Genomic DNA, 19,618 nt, shown 5'->3' on the forward strand with positions numbered 1-19,618 from the left:
CTGTGTATGAGTATTGTTTCATGTCGGTCGTCCATGGAAGCATCTATTGCTTTTCCTTTTCATTTATCTATTCATGGCTCATAGCAAAGTGCTGCACAAGGACATTTTCATACAAGTATATATTTTACGTTGAACATATTCACTACCTTCTCTTTTTCACACCCCTCCTACTAGTTCCCTTTGTTCCTCAAGATAGTTTTGCTTCTGCTTTCATGTAATATAGACACCCACAATTTCGTGTGTTGATATGTGCTCTAGGTACTACATATGAGAGAAAACACATGATATGTGTCTTTCTAAGACAGACTTCATGTGCATAATATGATCATCTCCAGTTGCACTCATTTTCCTGCAGCAACCTGTTATTCTTCTTTACGGTTGAAAAACAAATCCCATATATATGTATGTACATACACACATATACACACACATGGCATTTACTTCATCCATTCCTTTGTCATTGGGCCCCTTGGTTGGTTCCATCACTTAGTAAGTCTGAATAGTGGCTCAGTAAATAATGATGAGAGAGTATCTATGTGATAAGTTGACTTGGAGTCCTTTTGGTCCAAGGAGTGGTATAGGTGGGTGGTGTGGTAGACAAATTTTTGGGGGGGAACTCTCTTTACTGATTCCCATAGCAGCTGGATGTGTTATCTTCCCATGAGCAGTGTGTAAAGGTTCCATTCCGTTCACTTGCCTGCCAGCGTTTGTCATTTGTTTCTTAATGATGACATTATGACTGAAATACGATGGAATCTCAATGTGGCTTTAATTTTCTCTTCTGTGGAAACCAGTAAGGTTGAACATTTTTATACCCTTGTTGATTACTAGTGTTTCATCTTTTCAGAATTGTGTGTTTATTTTATTAGCCTATATGTTGATTGGTTGTTTGACTTCTTTATGTTTAGTTTTTTGAGTTCTTTGAATATCCTAGATATTAATCCTCTGTCTGTATAGCTAGCAAAGATTTCTCTCTCATCCTGCAGGGTATCGCTTCGTAGATTGTTTTCTTTACTATTCCAAAGTATTATAACTTCATGCAACCCCATTTGGCAGTTGTTAGCATAACTTACTGAGTGAGTGGAGTCTAATTCAGAAAGTTCTTGCCTATGTCTATATATTGAATATAGAAATACCCATTTCTAGGACCAGATTTAAATTATAAAACATTGGCAATTAAGGCTTGGATGGACCATAGAAATGTTTTTAGTTCTTTCAAAATCCATGGAGCACCTCACTTTCAAGGGACACAGAGAGGATTTGGATGTGATTTCTCAGACTTCCAATACAGCGAGCTCTGTGTCCCTCTTTTCCTTCCTGACCTGTACATCACAAAACTGTGCTTAATGTATTCTCTTGTTGCTGCCAATGCATGGCGATGCTCTGAGGACCATATGGAATAGCTGTGCAAACTTTGTGACTCACTTTCCCCATCTGTAAAAATAACAGAGATAATGATAGAACCTACTTTATGGAATTATTATAATTCATCAAGTTAAAACTTGTGAAGTTCTTTTTTTAATTTAATCAAGGGAGATAGAAAGAGGGAGGGAGGGAGAGAGGGTGCGCGCGCGCGTGTGTGTGTGTGTGTGTGTGTGTGTGTGTGTGTATTAGAGAGAGAGAGAGAGAGAGAGAGAGAGAGGATGGTGAATGGGCACGCCTGGATCTCTAGCCACTGCAATTGAACTCCAGACAAATGCGCCACCTTGTGCATCTGGCTTGTGTGGGTCCTGGTGAATTGAACATGGGGCCTTTGGCTTTGCAAGCTAGCACCTTAACCACTAAGCCATTTATCCAGCCCTGAGTTTCTTAAAATAGCACATGGGAGAACTGCTCATGTTAGCTTTTTAAAATTCTAATAGTAATTTAAATTTAGATTTTCAAATTACTTTTGGAAGGATCTCACATTACTTTGGCAGATTTGCAGGGAGGGAAAATAGACCTGTCCTATATTGCAAGGGCAGGTGGGAATGTGAGTGAGCATTCACACCACTAGAGGGAGACATGGTGCAAGCCCAGTCACTGAACAGTGGGCTGAATGAATATCAAAGGCTCTGAAAATGTCTTTGGTTTAATTCTTTCTAGCCAACCTTATGTCTTGAAATGAGAACACAGCTCCTAGAAAGCCTTGCAGCATAAAGCAGTTAGACCTATCTATGCCTTTTGTCTGCCCATTGCCTCCTGCCGTTCACACTTCCTGTACACTCCAGAATTTTTGTTGGGTCCACTGATAATTTTTCTCCTAGGCTGTTGACTACAAGCCTTCTAAGCTGGGACTGGCCTCGCCATTCTGCAATTTCCCTGGTTTGGCATCCCTCCAGCCTTACAGAGTAGAAACAAGGACTAACTAACACTTATTCATCTGTCTTGCTTAATTATAATTGCGGGTCTTACATATTTAGCATGCATCCACATGACACCAGAAAAACGGAGGACTAAAAGCTAGGTATGAATTTTGCCAGCACACTGTGTTAATGAATTGTGTTAACCATACTAAATCTTTGTTCTCCAAATTTATTTATAACTTCACATTGTTCTAAAAAGGGTTTAAAATAGTTTAAAATGGCATAGTTTACAACAAAAGAAAATGAATCACCAAATCACAGCAAAGAAAAAAAAAGGTGGAGTGAAAAATACAACCCAGCAGTCAAGCATGCCTTGGGCGTGGAGTGCTCACGCCCTTGTGAGAATTTGTCACAAATTTGGCTCTAAGTTTCCAGCACCTGATCCAGAAAGGGAGAAGCCAGACATGGAATTCACACTGTATTTACAATTTTGTAAAACCACATTTGTTAGGATAAAGCCTATCTATCCTTCATACTGAAAATAAAAGTTAATTTCAATATCCCTTTATGTGGATCAATGCTGTGCTGTCAAAATATATTTGTAGTGCTTGCTTTGGTAGGACATATACTAAAATTGGGACGATACAGAGAAGATTAGCATGGCCCCTGTGCAAGGATGCCAGGCCAATTTGTGACGTGTTCCATATTTTAAAATAAAGACAAAAATACTTGCAAAGATGCTAGAATATCAAATTATCCAACTAGCATGGTGCCCATAGAAGCCTAAGGCAGGGTCATGGGGCTTCCAGGCTAGCTGGGATTACATAGCAAGGTCCTGCCTCAAAAGAAAGAAAGATGGAGTTATTATTTTATTTAAACAATTATTTTAACTTAATACTAGTTAATATCTACAAGTAATTTAACTGACCATTACCCTTTCTTTGAAAGTTTGAACCTCTTCCTTCCTCCTTCCCTTACTCCCTTCCTTCCTTCTTGCCTTCCTTCCTTCCAAACTCACGTTACATTTCTTGAGTTATGGTTTCTGACAATCCTTTTTAAAAATTTTTTTGTTTTATTTTTATTTATTTATTTGAGAGTGACAGACAGATGAAAGAGGCAGATACAGAGAGAGAGAGAGAGGGAGGGAGGGAGAGAGAATGGCTTTTCATAAAAGAAGTTAGGGAGGATTTTCTGCTCTGATTATGTAAAACTGTTTGAGAAAAATTGTTTCAGTTCTTCAATGAAGGTTTGATAGAATTTGTCTGAGAAGCCATCTGGTCCTTGATTTTTCTTTTTGTGGAGGTTTTTGATTACATTTTCAATTTCAGTGGATATGATAGGTTTGTTTAGGAGATTAATCTGCTTTGAGTTTAGTTTTGGTAGGTGATATGTGTTTAGAAATTCATTCATTTCTTCCAGATTACCCACTTTTGTGAGTAGGGGTTTTGAAAGTATGTCCTAATGATTCTTTCAATTTCACTGATATCTGCTGTGAACTCTCTTTTTCCATTTCTGATTTTGTTGAGATTTCTCTTTTTTTGTTTGATCAAATTGGCCAAGGGGGTTTATCAATCTTGTTTAGTTTTTGAAAGAAATAGCTCTTCATTTCATCAATTTTTAAAATTGTTTCCTTAGTTTTCAATTTATTGATTTTTGCTCTAATCATGACTGTTTATTTCTATCTGGAGCTCTTAGGGTTGGATTTTACTTGTTTTTCCAATGCCTTTAAGTGCACAGTTATTTGGGATCTCTCTGTCTTTGTTATGAAAGTGTCTAGCACTATAAATTTTCCTCTTAAGACTGCCTTCATTGTTTCTCATAAATTTTGGTAAGTTTTATTTTCATTATCACTCAATTCTAGAAATTTTGTAATTTCTTTCACAACCTACTCATTGTTTAAAAGTGTATTGTTCAGACTCCAGAAGATGGTGGAGTTCCTCATATGCCTCATTAATTTCTCACTTTAGAGCATGTGATCTGATATGATGCAGGAAGGTTACTTCAATTTTCCTGAATTTGTGGAGGCATGCTTTATAGCCTAATATATGATCAATTTTGGAGAAGGTTCCATGGGCTGCTGAGAAGAATGTGTACTCTACAGAATTGGGGTGGAAAGTTCTGTAGATGTCTGTTAGGTCTGTTAGGCCTAGTTGGTCTATGGTGTTGTTGAGTTCTATTATTTCCCTGTTGATTTTCTGCTTGTATGATCTGTCTATATGTTTGGCACATATAGATTTATGATTGTGATTTCCTCATGTTGGATCATTCCCTTGATGAGTAAGAAGTAGTCTTCTTTGTCTGTTTTTATCAGTTTTGGTTTGAAGTCTATTTTATCAGATATTATTATTGTAATACCTGCTTGTTTCTTACTCCCATTTGCTTAGAATATCATTTTCCATTTTTTCACCCTGAGGAGGTGTCTGTCTTTAGTGGTTGGGGGGGGGGGGTTCTTGAAGACAGCAGATTGAATGGTCCATTTTCCTGATCTACCCTGTTGACTTGTATCTTTTGATAGGTGAGTTGAGACCATTAATGTTTTTAAAGTTGTAACTGTGAGTTTTGATTTAGTTCCTGCTATGATGGGGTATTTTTTGGGATTTGGTGCTTTCTTGAGTTTTGTACTTTTTTCAGCCTGGTCTAGTTATGGTTATTGTGATCTTCTTGTAGGCTGTTGGGATTGGTTGTTTGACTCTTTTGTGTAAGTATTCCCTGAAGTATTTTCTGTAGGTTTGGCTTTGTGTTCATATATTTATTAAGCTGACTTTTTTCATGGAAGGTTTTCTTTTTACCATCTATTATTAGGGACACTTTCACTGGGAACAGTATCTTGGGTTGGAAGCCACAGATTTTTAGACTTTGAAGTGCCTCCATTCCAGACCCTTCTGGCTTTCAGGGTTTCCACTGAGAAATCTGAGGTAATTCTGATAGGATTGCCTTTGTATGTAATGAGTTGTTTTTCTTTGCTGCTTTTAGCTCTCTCTCTCTCTCTTTGTTTTCACTGTTAAGAGTTTTAACTATGATGTGCCTTGGAAAATTTTTCCTTTGGTCCTATTTGGTGTTCTGTGAGCGTCTTGTAGCTGGATGGCCCTCTTTGTTGAGAAAGTGGGAAAATTTTCTTCAGTATTTTTGGGATTCATTTCCATTGATTTCTCGGAACTAGGCATCTATGGTAGAGATTTCTGGTTTGTTTGTTTTTGCATTGTGTTCTACACATCTTGGGGAAATGTTTTATTCTATTGAGGGGAAGCAAGTATTTGTTCTTGTAGGATCTTCAGTGAATGTTCTGTTTTAAATGTGAACTGGATTGGTGTATGATGGGGTTATATCTACAGAAGCTCAGGGTATGGATATTGCAAACACATGAAATGTACACGGGGAACTGGGAGGTGGGGAGCTGGGAGCTCTGTCCTACTCACTCCACTTGCATGTGTTCTTCAGCACACAGAGATCAAGGTTTGGGGAACCAGGAACTGGGAAGCTGGAGATCCTGGGGTAAGAGGCCAGCTCCTACCGTGGCCCGTGCTTCCTTTGGCTCTGGAGAATAGGTACCCAGGGGCCAGTCAATCAGGAAACCTGAAGAAAAGGCCGGCCTCTGTAGTCCACACACTCATACCAGGCCACCCCAAAGCAGCACCTGGGGTACTGGGAACAGGGAACTGGATGGTGGGGAACGAACTGGAAGCTGTGGCCAACCCACTCTATGCACTAACCCTCCAGATCAGGGTATCTTAGAGTTGGGGACCCAGCTGCCTTTCAATCAGAAAGGTGGAGTAAGAGTCTTGATTTCTCAGCAAGCTTGCAGGGTCCAGTTGTGTTTTTATTTTGATACATGACCTCAGTATGTAGCCAGGCAGGCCTGGAACTTGTTCTGTGTGTAGCCCAGGCAGGCCCAGCATTCAATCCTGATTAAGCTCTGGACTTCTCACGTACAGCATCGCACCTACTTGCATGCCTCTGAATAACTTTCTTTTTATCTTTTCCTTCTTTCTTTCCTCTGTTTTTTCCCTTGCCTCTCCTTTTGTCTCTTCTATTTTTTTTTCTCTCTCTCTCTTTTGTTTCTTTTCTGAAACAAGGTCTCTCACTAACTCAGGCTGGCTTAGAATTTGTGAAAATCCTCTTTAATCTGTTTCCTGAGTGCTGGGATTACAAGCATGCATACCATTCCTGGCTTCTGAATTTCTCTTTCTTTCCACATTCCCAGCCAATGTCTTGGCTTGTTTGTGCAAATCATTATGTCCATCTTACTTGCTGTGATAGCCTCTTCTACTCTCAAGTCAACACTGTTGTAGCCTAGCAGTGAAGGATTCTAATAATAGTGTCTCTTTGTTTTATCACTTCCATTTCTCTTGGGTAAGTACTTACTGAGCAGGCACCTTTTCTACCAGTGGAGACTGGATTCCCTGCTTCTGCCACAACATTAGCACTTCCTGTGATGAGACTCAGTGGATAGCTGCTCCTTGTCTGCACAGTAGCTTCAGCTTCTTACCACCTCCTCCTGGAAGTCAGGTAGATCTTATGTTATGGAAACATGCCTTAAGATTTGGAAAGATTGGGCTGGATAAGATGGCTTAGTGGTTAAGCACTTGCCTGTGAATCCTAAGGACCCTGATTTGAGGCTTGGTTCCCCAGGACCCACGTTAGCCAGATGCACGAGGGGGCATTTAATTTGGAAAGATTGACATTAAAATTCATTTCTAGAGTCATCTGATCTTGAGGACTAATTGGCATCTCTGGCCTCTCATGTACTCATTCCAATGTTGTCTGAAGACATAGAAGTTGTCCATGTCCTTATTATCTTCATCCCAAACTGACCTGATGAAGTTAAGAAAGCTTTTTTTACCCCACAAAGGAAGAAACTAAGACTGAGCAAGTCAAACAACTCTCTCAAGGTCACAGAAAAGGCTGAAGGACATTTCTCTCACTTCTGAGGGTGATCCCAGGTCAACATTTGTTGACTCGTGAGCCTCATTACAGGTTGCACTCTGGGGAGTGAACGGGCCCCAGTGTCACCAGGGCCACTGTAGGACATCTCTCTGCCAGCCACTCATTTTCTTGAGGAAGGAACTCTTTAGCCTCCTGTCAGAAATGGAAGGAATGCGTGTGGTGTTCTTGAAAGGTAACTGACCAGGACCCTAGAGGTCAGCCAGATATACACTGAAACCTCTTCTTCATCTTGTTTTTGGGGGACTTGTGCTCTTTTAATACTTCCCAGTTTTGACCAAGAATAAGTCCTTTATATCCAGTCCAAGTTAATAGCGACTGGGTAACTGTAATGGGGGGAGAAGCTTTTGCCAGGGTTTGATGAACTCTGCATATAATTTCTGCCAGCTTCCCAATCACACTCACCCACCCTCTTCCCAAGTTGTCTCCCAGTTCCTTTCTGCTTCCCATCTTGACACTGAGATGTTTCCTCTGCTGCTGTCTCATTGCATGGTCTTCTTGTGAGCTGGTCATTTGTGTACTCATTTATCATTAGGCTAGTGAGAGTTTACTCAGGATAAAAGAAGATATACCTAGTGATCAGTCTGCCAGGTTGAATTAGAAGTATGGCTGAATCATTTTACTTTGTAAGAAAAAAAATAATTATTTCCTTCCAGATGCAATGAAATTTGGATATCCTTAGAAACAAGGGATTAATTAGTATGCTATTTTAGGAATTCTGATATACAGAACTATCAGAATCTAGAATATCAAAAGTACCAACTTTTAGCTAATGCTTTTGGAATACAAGTACTTTTGCCATTTACTTTAGTGTATTCCACATCAAGATGGAATGCCTTTAAATAAATACATTTTAAAATTTAAAACTAGAATTCTATTTTAATCTCTATGTGCCACATGACTTTTGTGAACACATGTGATTCAGGGTTGTTGTGATTTATTTTTAGAGAAGAACGCTGAAGAATGGAACAACCACAGCCTGCTACTTTGGAACAATTCACACTGACTCATCTTTGCTCCTTGCGGAAATTACAGGTGAGCAGATAAAAGCAGGATTCGTGGGCGCCTCCAGCAAAGAGAGCCAGACCATGCCGGCAACAGTGTTCACTTGGTGGGCAGCAGCAGTGCCTTCCAATTGCAAGGACTAAGCATTGCATTTTTTTTTTTTTTGCAAGTAATAATATTGCGTATGTTCTTGGCCTGTGGGGATTTTTTATTGTTTAAGTAATTTGACTATTTTTGTATGATTTCTGGTTTCAGACTAATGTTTATGGATCTGCATTTTGTGTATTCCTTTAGGATCAATTTATCAATTATATTTGTGATAAGGATATTGTATTATAATCAACAGGCAGGTCTTGGTTGTCAGCTAGACTCAGAGCATGCTGCTAGATGCTAAGAATATAGTGAAAAGAAAATAAGCTCTACCCAGAAGTCAGACAGAATACTCATACACACTGGTTAGCAGTTTTTTAACATTTATGGTGCTCTAGTTGGTGACAGACATGGCACAAAGTCCTCAACTGCAAACAGCCCTCTGACATATGAGGCTCTCCTCGTGCAGAGATGTGTCATCAGCTGACACTCAGAGAGGTTCACTAACATGCCCAAGGTGGTATAACTGGGAAGCCAAGCTGAGACTAGACCTAAGCTGATTCCACAACATGTATCCAGCGAAGTGTCTGGAACAGAAAAGACACTTGGCAATCAGCACTGGGTAATGTACTCACTACACTGTGGCAGACAAGGTCATTTATATCAAAGGCATACGGGTGATGCTGAGATTACAAACTGAAGTTTTCAGAGGAGACAAAGTGAACCCAGTCTGGGATGGCTTCATGAAAGAGATAGTTGACTGCAAGGATGACAAACTGGGAAAAGACTAAAATGTTCCCTTGGCAAAGACAAGGAGATGGGCAGCAGAATGGGGACAGAAATGCCGATGTTGGAGACAGGAAGCAATATAGATTAATGGAGGGAAGGATTCTGTGCATGGTTGGGTGAGAGAGGAAGATGGGATGCTTCTATGAGGTGGGCCTTCAGTGTGCGTCAAAGACTTAAGAATGTTGTAAGAAGGTGAATATTATAAGGAAAGTGGCATTTTAAGGAAGATTAATCTAATAAATTACACACACACACAGAGAGAGAGAGAAAGAGAGAGAGGAAGGCCTTTTGAAGACTTATGATAACAAAATAAAGAGACAAAATAAAACAATTAAGCCTACCCTACGTAGCTCCTTCTCTCTACCAAACAGAATTCTTCCAGCATCTCTGATGAAGACTAAGTTCTTTAGTGCTGACTAGCATTAAATCATTAAAACTCCAAAGATAACAATGTCATGACCACAGAAAGGAAGAGTAGCAGGGCCATGTGACACCACAGGCCAAGAGCCTTCGGCTGGGACGGCCTCATGAAAGAGTGTACTCATGTTTACTCCATACACTCCACAGACTAGAGGGAAAGGTTGGGAAAGCTTTGACTATATTATAGGTAGAAGCAAAGGAAGCAGGCAGCGCTCTTGCCCAGGGAGGCAAGATGGGGTTGGAGAAGCCCACCTGGAGATTCAGGTTGGGGATTTAAAAAAAATATTTTTTTGGTTATTTTTATTTATTTATTTGAGAGCAACAGACAGAGAAAGAGGGAGAGAGAGAGAGAGAGAGAGAGAGAGAGAGAGAGAGGGAGAGGGAGAGGGAGAGGGAGAGGGAGAGGGAGAGGGAGAGGGAGAGGGAGAGGGAGAGGGAGAGGGAGAGGGAGAGGGAGAGGGAGAGGGAGAGGGAGAGGGAGAGGGAATGGGAATGGGCATGCCAGGGCTTCCAGCCACTGCAAATGAATTCCAGACACTTGCGTCCCCTTGTGCATCTGGCTAACATGGGTCCTGGGGAGTCGAGCCTTGAACCGGGGTCCTTAGGCTTCACAGGCAAGCACTTAACCGCTAAGCCATCTCTCCAGCCCAGGTTGGGGATTTTATGTGAGCCCTGTGGATGGGCAGCTGGTCTAATCAATGTGGTTCTGACCTCAGGGCTCTAGGATCAGGATTTCTGGGAAAAGGCAATCTTCCCAGAGATCTTATTCCTCTAGGAAAGGCCTTCTTGTAAGGTCTCCCTAAGGGAACAGAGACGAGGAAAGACCAGACTGTTTTGATGTTTCTGACCTGTAGTCAAATGAAATGACCTAGATTTTCCCCTATGGGCCCAAGGACAATTTAGTTAAGAAGAAGATACTCACTTTGGGGTCCTGTCACCCTCAGCTGCCTGGCTGATTTCTTTCCATCTCCTATCCTACACTACTTACTGATTTTAGTGTGTTTTGAGTATTGTTGTACTTAACTGAAATGAAGAATGATGGTACTTAATATTCTCCCTGTCTTCCTACAATCATTTTAATTTAAAGGTGTTTTAGAAACCTCAGAAAAGATCCTCTTTGAAAAGAAAACATGTCTTCACACTTGTTTTGTGTGTGCTTCATAGATAAGTTTGGACAGCGAGCTTTTGTGGGCAAAGTCTGCATGGATCTGAACGACACGGTTCCGGAGTACAGGGAGACCACCGAGGAGTCGATCAAGGAGACAGAGAGGTAACAGCACGCTCAGGGTCTTGACGGGTCTTCTGAGCGGAGTCGTCTGCTCCTCTGATGGAGTCTGAGGTGGAGGAAAGACAGATGTGACCCAAGTGAGATCTGCACTAGTGACTCAGAGTGTTTAGCTTGGGCCCTTTGCTGTGACTAGTCTGCGTGAATCTGATTTGCCAATGATTTACCAAGGGCTTTCCTTTTTAGTTTCACACTTAATTCCCATGGACATACCCGTGAGGTATTTGCCTATAATGGTGAAAACAGACAGACAAATGAGTCTGGCAGAAGCTAAGAGACTTGCCCACGGTTACTGAAGTAGTCACCTTCCCGTTGCTCTAATGAATTGCTAGAAGCCATTAACTTAGAAAGGTTTGTTTGGGCTGGTGGTTCCGAAGGTTCCAGTGCTGGTTGAGTGGCCCCAGTCCCGTGGGCATCGGCTGAGGCAGCACATTATGGATGCGTGGTGAAGCCGATTGTTCACCTCACGACCTGGAGGAAAGCTAGAGAGAGAAGGCTGGCGGGAACCCCATTGTGGGGCACACCCGCAGGGACCTAATGACTTCCCAGCCCGGCCCACCTCCTGCAGTACCACATCCCCTTCCTAGCACCGTCCTGGGGTCTGAGCTTTTGACATGTGGACCTTCCGGGGACACTTATCCACACCATATTAGTCATAGAGCTTTTAAGTGGCAGCGCTAGGGTTGAAAGTCAGATCTGATGATAAATTTAGAGCTCTTTCTAACACGGCATGGCTCCTACTTGGTCCTCAAAGTAAAAAGAGAGAATGTTGAAATAGAAGGCTTGCAAGAGTTCTTCTGGAGGGCACATAGGCAAAAATGATGCGCGGAATGAATACCTTTTAGAGAAAAACTTCATGGAAGAGGTTAGGGGTTCAATCGGTAGCAGGGGCAGAGAGGGGGCCCCAGAGAGCCCCGAGCAACCCCGCCCACCTCGTTTAGCACCTCGTCCTGGGAGGAGCCACGGCTGCTGCGCCCTCACCCCACGGCCATCGCTGCCATCGCCTGGGCCATCGCCAACCGCGAGCAGCGAGGCCGCCCAGCGCCCCGCCCTCTCCAAGCCCGGCACCATCAGCAGGCCCCAAAAAGGCAGCACCTGCAGGTGGGGACAAGAAGATCATCGAAGGAAGGTTTTGGAAACAGTGAAATGGTTCAATGTAAGGAACGGACATGGTTTCATCAACAGGATTGACACCAAGGAAGACGTATTCACACGCCAGACTGCCATCAGGCGTCATCACCCCGCGAAGCTCCTTCGCAGTGCAGGAGATGATGGAGAGACTGCGGAGTTTGATGTGGAAGGAGAAAAGCGTGCGGAGGCAGCAAATGCTACAGGCCCTGGTGGAGGGCCGGTTCAAGGCAGTAAAGATGCAGCAGACGGTAACCACGTGGACGCTGTCCGCGCCGTCGGGGTCCTCCCTCTCGTGATTACCAGCAGGATCGCCAGAATAGCGAGGGGGAGAACGAAGGATGGGAAAGCGCTCTGACGGCCAGGACCAGAACGCCGCCTACCGCAGGCGAGGCCCCGCCTGGCTACAGGACGATGCCCTATGGGCGCGGACCACAGTATCCCACCTCGTGCACAGGGAGCAGTGGCGGAGGGTGCCCACAACCAGGGAGCAGGACAGCAAGGCAGAGGGTGAGACAGAATATGTATCGGGGTTATAGACCACGATTCTGCAGGGGTCCTCCTCGCCAGAGGCCGCCCAGAGAGGATGGCAATGTAGAGGACAGGGAAAATCAAGGAGATGACACCGAAGGTCAGAGGCCACCTCAACGCACCTCCAACTACCGATGCGGATGCCCGGAGAGCCCTAATCCACAGGATGGCAAAGAGATAAAAGCAGCGGATCTGTCAGCCGCTCCCAAGGCTCAGCAGGGCGGGTCTGAGTAAATGCCGGCTTACCGTCTTTACCATCATCCGGTTTAGTCATCCAACAAGCAGAAATGAATATGAAGTTGCAGCAATAAAAAAATGAACAAAACACTGGAGATGAAGACCTTAAGTGCTTGCTTTTTGCCCCTTGACCAGATAAACTAGAGCTATCTGCATTGTTGATGCGGCATGCAGTTTTGTTTTTTTTTTAACCTAAAGATGTCCCTTGTGGTAATAACAACTGTGTATTGTTTTTATAAGCCTGGTTTTTCACCCTTAAAGGCTATCAAGTTAAATTATTTCATACCTGGTCAAGTTGACTTTTTTTGGTTGTTTTCTTTTATTGTTTGTTTTTTTTTTTGAGGTAGGTTCTCACCCTGGTCCAGGCTGACCTGGAGTTAACTATGTAGTCTCAGGGTGGCCTCGAACTCAGGGCGATCCTCCTACCTCTGCCTCCCTAGTGCTGGGATTAAAGGTGTGCGCCACCATGCCCAGCCAACTTGATATTTTTAAGAGCTTCATTTTAAATTTATAATAAAAGCTTACAACTTGTTTTTTTTTTAAATAATAGTCACAACCTGCAAGCACTTGTTAACAAAGGTCTTAAATAATGTAAAAAAATTACATTTATAAACTAATGAAAGACGTTTCATTACATATATTTAGTCAGGCATGGGAGCATGCACTGATACTCCCAGAACACAAGAGTCTGGCGCAGGGGGAATCCTGAGCTCCAGACCAGTCTGAGCTACACACTGAGACTTTGTCTCAAAACAAAACAAAAAGAAAAGTTTTTAAAAAAATCCTAAAAGAAAATATGCTTCCCTAGTATGAAGCATGGGCAAGCACAAACAGACATGTGGAAAATAACCTCAACCATCCTACCTGAACAGCATACACTGAGATCCTACTCTGTATGGTGCCAGTGGTTCTAAAGTGGTGTGGACATCCCTATCTACCACTGAAAGGTTTTAAAAGGTCAGGAATCCAAGGCTGGAATAATCATAACATACTCACATAGAGAACCAGGATGTCCCATCTCCAAAAATGTGACTGAAAGAACATCTTCGGAAGGTGAAGGCCACGGTTCCTTTCTGTGCCTTGATTCCCTGAGCTTGTACTCACAGGAGGCGAGGCTTCACTGTGCTCTTTATGATGCAGGTTGTGGAGATAGTCAGTGAGGACACACAGCTAGAGAGATGGCACGATAGGGATCAAATCCTGGTCTATTGTGACCAGGCACAGAATGGGATCTCCAGAGCTTGTGAACAGCCTGCTTTGGGATCGTCTGCACCTCAGAAGAAAGGGTGTCACAGGCATGTCATATCATGAAGAGGTGGTATGTACCAAGATATGTATGTCCTCATAAGGACTTAAATGGGAATTACTCACAGAAGCCGGATATGAGGCAGGTCTTCCTGGGAACCAGTGTCAATCCTGGGCAGGACATCTTTTCCAAACCACATTCCAGTGTCCATCTGCTTGCACTACACTCCAAGTAAAGCAAGGCTATTACTGACAGACAGGTAGCAAGGGAGACCGGAGGTCTAGGATGCTTGCAGGCACTTATAAAGCTGCCCGGGATGAGTGAGTGGAGTTTCGTCTACACATCCCCACTTTGTACTGCAGCAGAGGGGTTCTAAAGCCACATCCATCTGGAGCTTTATTCCTGGGCACACCATATCTTTGGGCTGAAGATTCCAGAGCCATCCCATTCTGCAAGGAACCGAATGAGCCCTGGCTCCTCCCTCAGGAAGTTGCATCTGTAGCACCTCCCACAGCCACTCTGAGGCCATGTGACGACTTATTCCAATCTGCCTGTCTACCCAATGGCAAGCTGTGGTATACACTGGCAGTATCATCACCTCTTAAAAGAAAGAAATACATGCTGATATGTGTTCCAACATGGGTGAATTTTAAAAGTAGTATGCCATGAGAAAGAAACCAAACATGAAAACACACATTGTGTAATTCCACTTATATGGAACAAACAGAAGCATGCAAATCCAGAGTCAGACAGATGTGAGGTAGTGTAGTGCCAGAGAAAGGCTACTTGTCAGTTCCAAATGGGCCAAAGGGGTCTCACTGGGATGACAAGAACTCAAATACTGCATTATTGTGATAATCACACGACTTGGTGAACTTGCTAGAGTTATTGAATAGTGCACTTGAAACAGATGAACTCTATGATAAATAAATTATACTTCAATGACATGATTTTTTTTTTACATAGGCTGACCTGAAATTCACTATGTATGCAGTCTCAGGCTGGTCTCAAATTCATAGTGATCCTTCTACCTCTGCCTCCAAGTTCTGGTACTAAAGGTGTTTGCCACCACACTTGGGAGAGAGAGAGAGAGGGAGAATGGATGGATGGATGTGCCAGGGCCTCTAGTTGATGCAAATAAACTCCAGATGCATGTACTACTTTGTGAGATCTGCTTTATATAGGTAATAAGGAATTGAATTCTGGTCATTAGGCTTTGCAGGCAAGTGCTTTAACCACTGAGCACTCTCTTCAGCCCAATGAAATGATTTTTGAAACAGAAATATGTTCTAGTCCATAATCCCCTAAAGTAAGAGCTGAGTAGGAGATGATTAGTTTGTAGAAGTATATATTTTCGAAAGGTTGCTTTTAAATTCATATGAAAGTGACTTGGCAGGCTTGGAAAGCATAAAGAGGAGAATATTTTCCAAGGTTCCAGCTGTGCCTGTTTTTGTCCTGCAGTGAAGTAGCATTTCTCTTAATTGTATTAGCTTCTTCCCTCTCACGTTTCTCTCCTAATGCCACACAGCTGAAGCAAAGGGTTTCCAAAAGCCAAGAATATCAAGCTGTATCAACACACTGTAGAGTTGTCCTAGGGCATAGAATTAAAGTTGAAACAGAAATTAATCCCTTTTTCCCATTTGCCAAGATTATTGAGTAGATTTGGCCAACTCTATGAAACCATTGTGTTCTTTCAAAAAGTAGATTGGAGAAATGTGGTTATAGCTCTTGCCTGCAACACCTAAGGACTCAGGTTTGATTCTTCAGGACCCATGTAAGCCAGATGCACAAGGCAGCACATGCTTCTGGAGTTCGTTTGCAGTGGCTGGAGGCCCTGGTGTACTCATTCATGTTCTCTCTCTCTTCCTCTTTTTCTCTCAAATAAATTAAAATCGTTAATTTTTTTTTCAAGTGTTGTATATCAATGCTCCATTTATGCATCAGACACAATTATCTCCGGAAACTTACTTCAGAAACCCTAAGGTAGATTCCTTCATGAAACAAAGAATTCTTCATAGAAAGTTACCCTATTGTTAGCCTGTATTATAGGTCAGGGCTTCTCCTGTACAATGGGCTTGCTTTTAAGTATGTGTGGCCTACTGGTTAGATTTCTTTCAAAAAGCTGATTGCAGGCTGGAGATGTTGCTCAGTAAATAAGGCACTTGCTGCAATGCCTGACGACTGGAGATCAATTCCACAGTACCCATGTAAAGCCAGATGGACAAAACGGCCCATGCATCTGGAGTTTGTTTGCAGTGGCTAGAGGCCCTGGCACACCCATTCTATCTCTTTCTGTCATTCTCTTTCCTTCTTTCTCTACCTGCTCTATATCCTTGCAAATAAAGAAAATGTTAAAGAAAAAAATATCTTCAAGAATTAATTGCACTGTGATATTGCCTCACATGTATATAACACAATTGTGTTATATTCTCAACTCCTTCAATTGTTTGGCTATGGGTCATACTGTTGCTTAAGACTGAGTTTTTATTATAATCAAGTCCATGTAACTTTGGGAAATCCTATTGATGAAATAAGTACTTTTCTTACATGAGCTTTAAGGGATTTTCCATAGGAACTTGAGTATTTGACAAGAAATTTTATTGTAATGTATTCTACATTAAAGTGAATATGTATTTATAATTTATAAATATAAAATAACTTAAATATAAATATAAAATAATTTAAAGAAAACTCTTTAAATATAAATTTATCTTGAGGAAAAAAATCTATCCTGATGCATCCTATTATGGGTGGGGGTGGGGGGGCTAGAGAGATTGCTTAATGGTTAAACCCTAATGGCCCAGGTTCAATTCCTTAGTATCCACATAAAGCCAGTTACACAAAGTAGGTCATGTGTTTGGATTTCCTGTACAGCAGCAGGAGGCCCTGGTGTGCCCATTTTTTTTTCTCTCTCTCTCCTTCTCTTTCCCTCTTTCTTTCTAAATAAATAAATATGTTTAAAAAATCCACCTTTATGAGGGAGCAGAAAGACTGTAAGAGCCACAGAGTGGAGGTACGGCCCCCACTCTCTCCACCTCACTGGGCCAGATTGAAGCCTTCCTGATGCCACAGTGAATACCACAACCCCACTGAGGAAGGCCTCCAGGGCAACGGGAACTGAAGCAAGGGGATAAAAGAGTATAATCTGTTATAATTGATATACAATAAAATATTAAATTAAAAATATCCAGCTTTGTTTCTATTCTCCAGGCTTCTCTCACTTCAAGCATGTTCTCTGAGAAAGAGAGGAGGGCTGTGTTCACAGAGGAGGAGGCTCTCACCTGAGCTTTTGCACTAGCCTTGTGGCCACTCCTCAACTAATCATCTACTTTTGTGGTCATCACAAACCCTAATTCACTTTTTTTTCTTGTGGCAGGGATGGAACCCAAGGCTTTGTGTATGCTACGCTAGTGCTCTAACACAGGGCCACATCTACAACCCCTTATTTACACTTTATTCTGGCAGAAAAGAACACCAGAAAACAGAAAATTATAGCTAATAACTTCTTCTGGCCAGGGCAGAACAGTTGACAACTTTGAACCGTTGTCACTGTTCGGCAGGCGAAGTGGTAGGATCACCCAACCCCTTGCAGACATATTTACAACCAGAAGCCTGGTCCTTCTGCCTTACCTTAATATTCACTCTCTGTCACACTCTGCCTTTGGAAATCAGTGGTGAAACTGTGGGAGTATGTAGCTTCCACTTCAGAGGTATTATAAATGAAGTACCTCATGTTTTCTACATACTTCCAGGTGCATAGGACTCCATGATTTTAATGTCTGCAGAGTGTAGCTCAGTGCAATATTCCCTCACAGAGTTGGAGCTCTTAGAATAGCCCAAGGGTTATAGGATTGCTCTCCAATGACCCACTGATGCTAGGTGATAATAGTTCCCAGTAATTTTGCATTCGATCTTTGGCTGCCCATGAGAAAGCCAAGCAATTACTACTTTTTAATCTTTAATGAGTGATGGTGAAAAATGCCCAGTGTTAGAAATGTTGGCATGGAAATTGGGACATATACAGATCATGTTTTTACCATTTTAAAATATTTATTTGAAACTGCTCAAATTTGATAATTTCCCATTTGCTGCTTCATTTCAGATTTGTGTCAGAAATGATTCAAAGGAATGTAAGTAATTTTGTTTGGAGTTTGTGTGTGGGATGTCTTTTTGTTAGGTATAGGATTTGTTAGCTTGTTTGAAAGATTAGTCTGTGTGCGGTTGGCTTATTCTATGCATAAAGAACTATTTTCTTAGAATATTAACTTGTGTGCTTATTAACTCTCCATGAGATCAGACATTTTAAAAAATCTAAAAAGATTATAAATATCCAAGGTGCACAATGTGACAATTTGCTAAACATATGTATTGTCTAATGATGATTCTGATGAAATTAATACGACTAATATTATAGGAACTGCACAAAAATTCCAGAGCCTGTTCATTTTATAACTGAAAACATGTGCTCTTCCTCAACATCTCTGATGGTCCGTAAATCCAATTTCTGGGTATCTAGTCAGAAGAAATGAAATCAGTGTCTTGAACTGACACATGCACTCCCATGTTTACTGCAGCATTATTCATTATACCCAAGACATAGAAATAACCTAAGTGTCTATGGATGAGTGGATGGATAAAGAAAAATAAGTATAAATATAAATATTCTAAGCCCCATATGAACATTCGTGTACACAAACACAATGGAATATTAATCATTCAAAGAAAATGCTGCTGTTTGAGACAGCATAGAGGAACCCAGCACAGAGTATGTGAAGGGAAACAAGGCAGACACAGAAGGACAGATGCTTATATGCCTGTGGAATCCGAAAGAGTCAAATATATAGAAACGTCTATTGTTTGCTTCCCACTGAAGGTTGGTGTGTCACTACATTCATACCTCTGTGTTTTCTTGGAAGCAGAGCTTTGAAATTAGGAACTATTCCCTTATTTTCGTGGGCTTGACTATTCGCCATTCAAATGTTCAGCAAACATGATCTGCTTGATTCCTGTAGTGTGTATACTTCTCGTGGTTCCCACTCACCTCAGGTGGCATCAGCTAGTTCTCAGGCAGGAGGAAGCCCCAGGATGATGAGAGGGCAGTAGGCTACCAGCTCACTTGTAGTGTCCCCACTCTAGGTTTCAGTTAAGTGTTAATGGGGAGAAAGTGTCTGTCCTTTGAGGTAAGGTCTTTGGTTGAACTTGATGCTAAAGACTGTGCTGTTCTCAGCCACAAGGTGCTTTCATAAAGCCCAGCCCATTGGTTAACTAAGTATTGGGGATTTCATTCAAAATGGCAGCTGTACAATCAGCTTGCTATGTGATATGCTATGTGTTCATAACGTCCTGATATTCCTTACCAACTGTTCTTACTCTTTCCAGTATTCTAGAGTGAAACCCATAGTGACACCACGGTTTGCACTTTCCTGCACTGAGAATTTGATGAGTGAACTGGGCAATATTGCCAAGACTCATGACCTGCATATTCAGGTAATTTTTTTTTCTTATGCTTCCATCCATACCCGCAAGATTCCTCAATCAATCGTTAATAATCTTTAGTTCTCCTAGCACCAAAGAGCTTCAGGGCATCTAATTCAGCTCTTTAGTGTTGCAGGCCAGAAAGCTGACTTTGCTTTTATTCTCAAAAGACACACATCATCTCTA

The 19,618-nt window shown here is 41.9% G+C and overlaps 1 protein-coding gene and 1 non-coding gene across 4 annotated transcripts in view; both read left to right on the forward strand.

Annotated features, from left to right (window-relative positions):
* The window catches only part of Gda (guanine deaminase), a 100,789-nt gene that overhangs the window by 50,748 nt on the left and 30,423 nt on the right, over positions 1–19,618 (forward strand). For all 3 annotated transcript variants that reach the window (XM_004653110.3, XM_045144652.1, XM_045144642.1), the window contains 4 exons: positions 8,174–8,261; positions 10,695–10,800; positions 18,060–18,087; positions 19,337–19,444. In XM_004653110.3, the coding sequence (XP_004653167.1) occupies positions 8,174–8,261; positions 10,695–10,800; positions 18,060–18,087; positions 19,337–19,444 (330 nt within the window). The remainder of the gene's footprint in view (positions 1–8,173; positions 8,262–10,694; positions 10,801–18,059; positions 18,088–19,336; positions 19,445–19,618) is intronic.
* On the forward strand, positions 2,890–2,996 carry LOC123458208. Its single transcript, XR_006635505.1, has one exon. It is a non-coding gene; the product is annotated as a U6 spliceosomal RNA (small nuclear RNA).

Source organism: Jaculus jaculus, chromosome 1, assembly GCF_020740685.1.
Source record: "Jaculus jaculus isolate mJacJac1 chromosome 1, mJacJac1.mat.Y.cur, whole genome shotgun sequence".
NCBI classification, from domain to species: Eukaryota; Metazoa; Chordata; class Mammalia; order Rodentia; family Dipodidae; genus Jaculus; species Jaculus jaculus.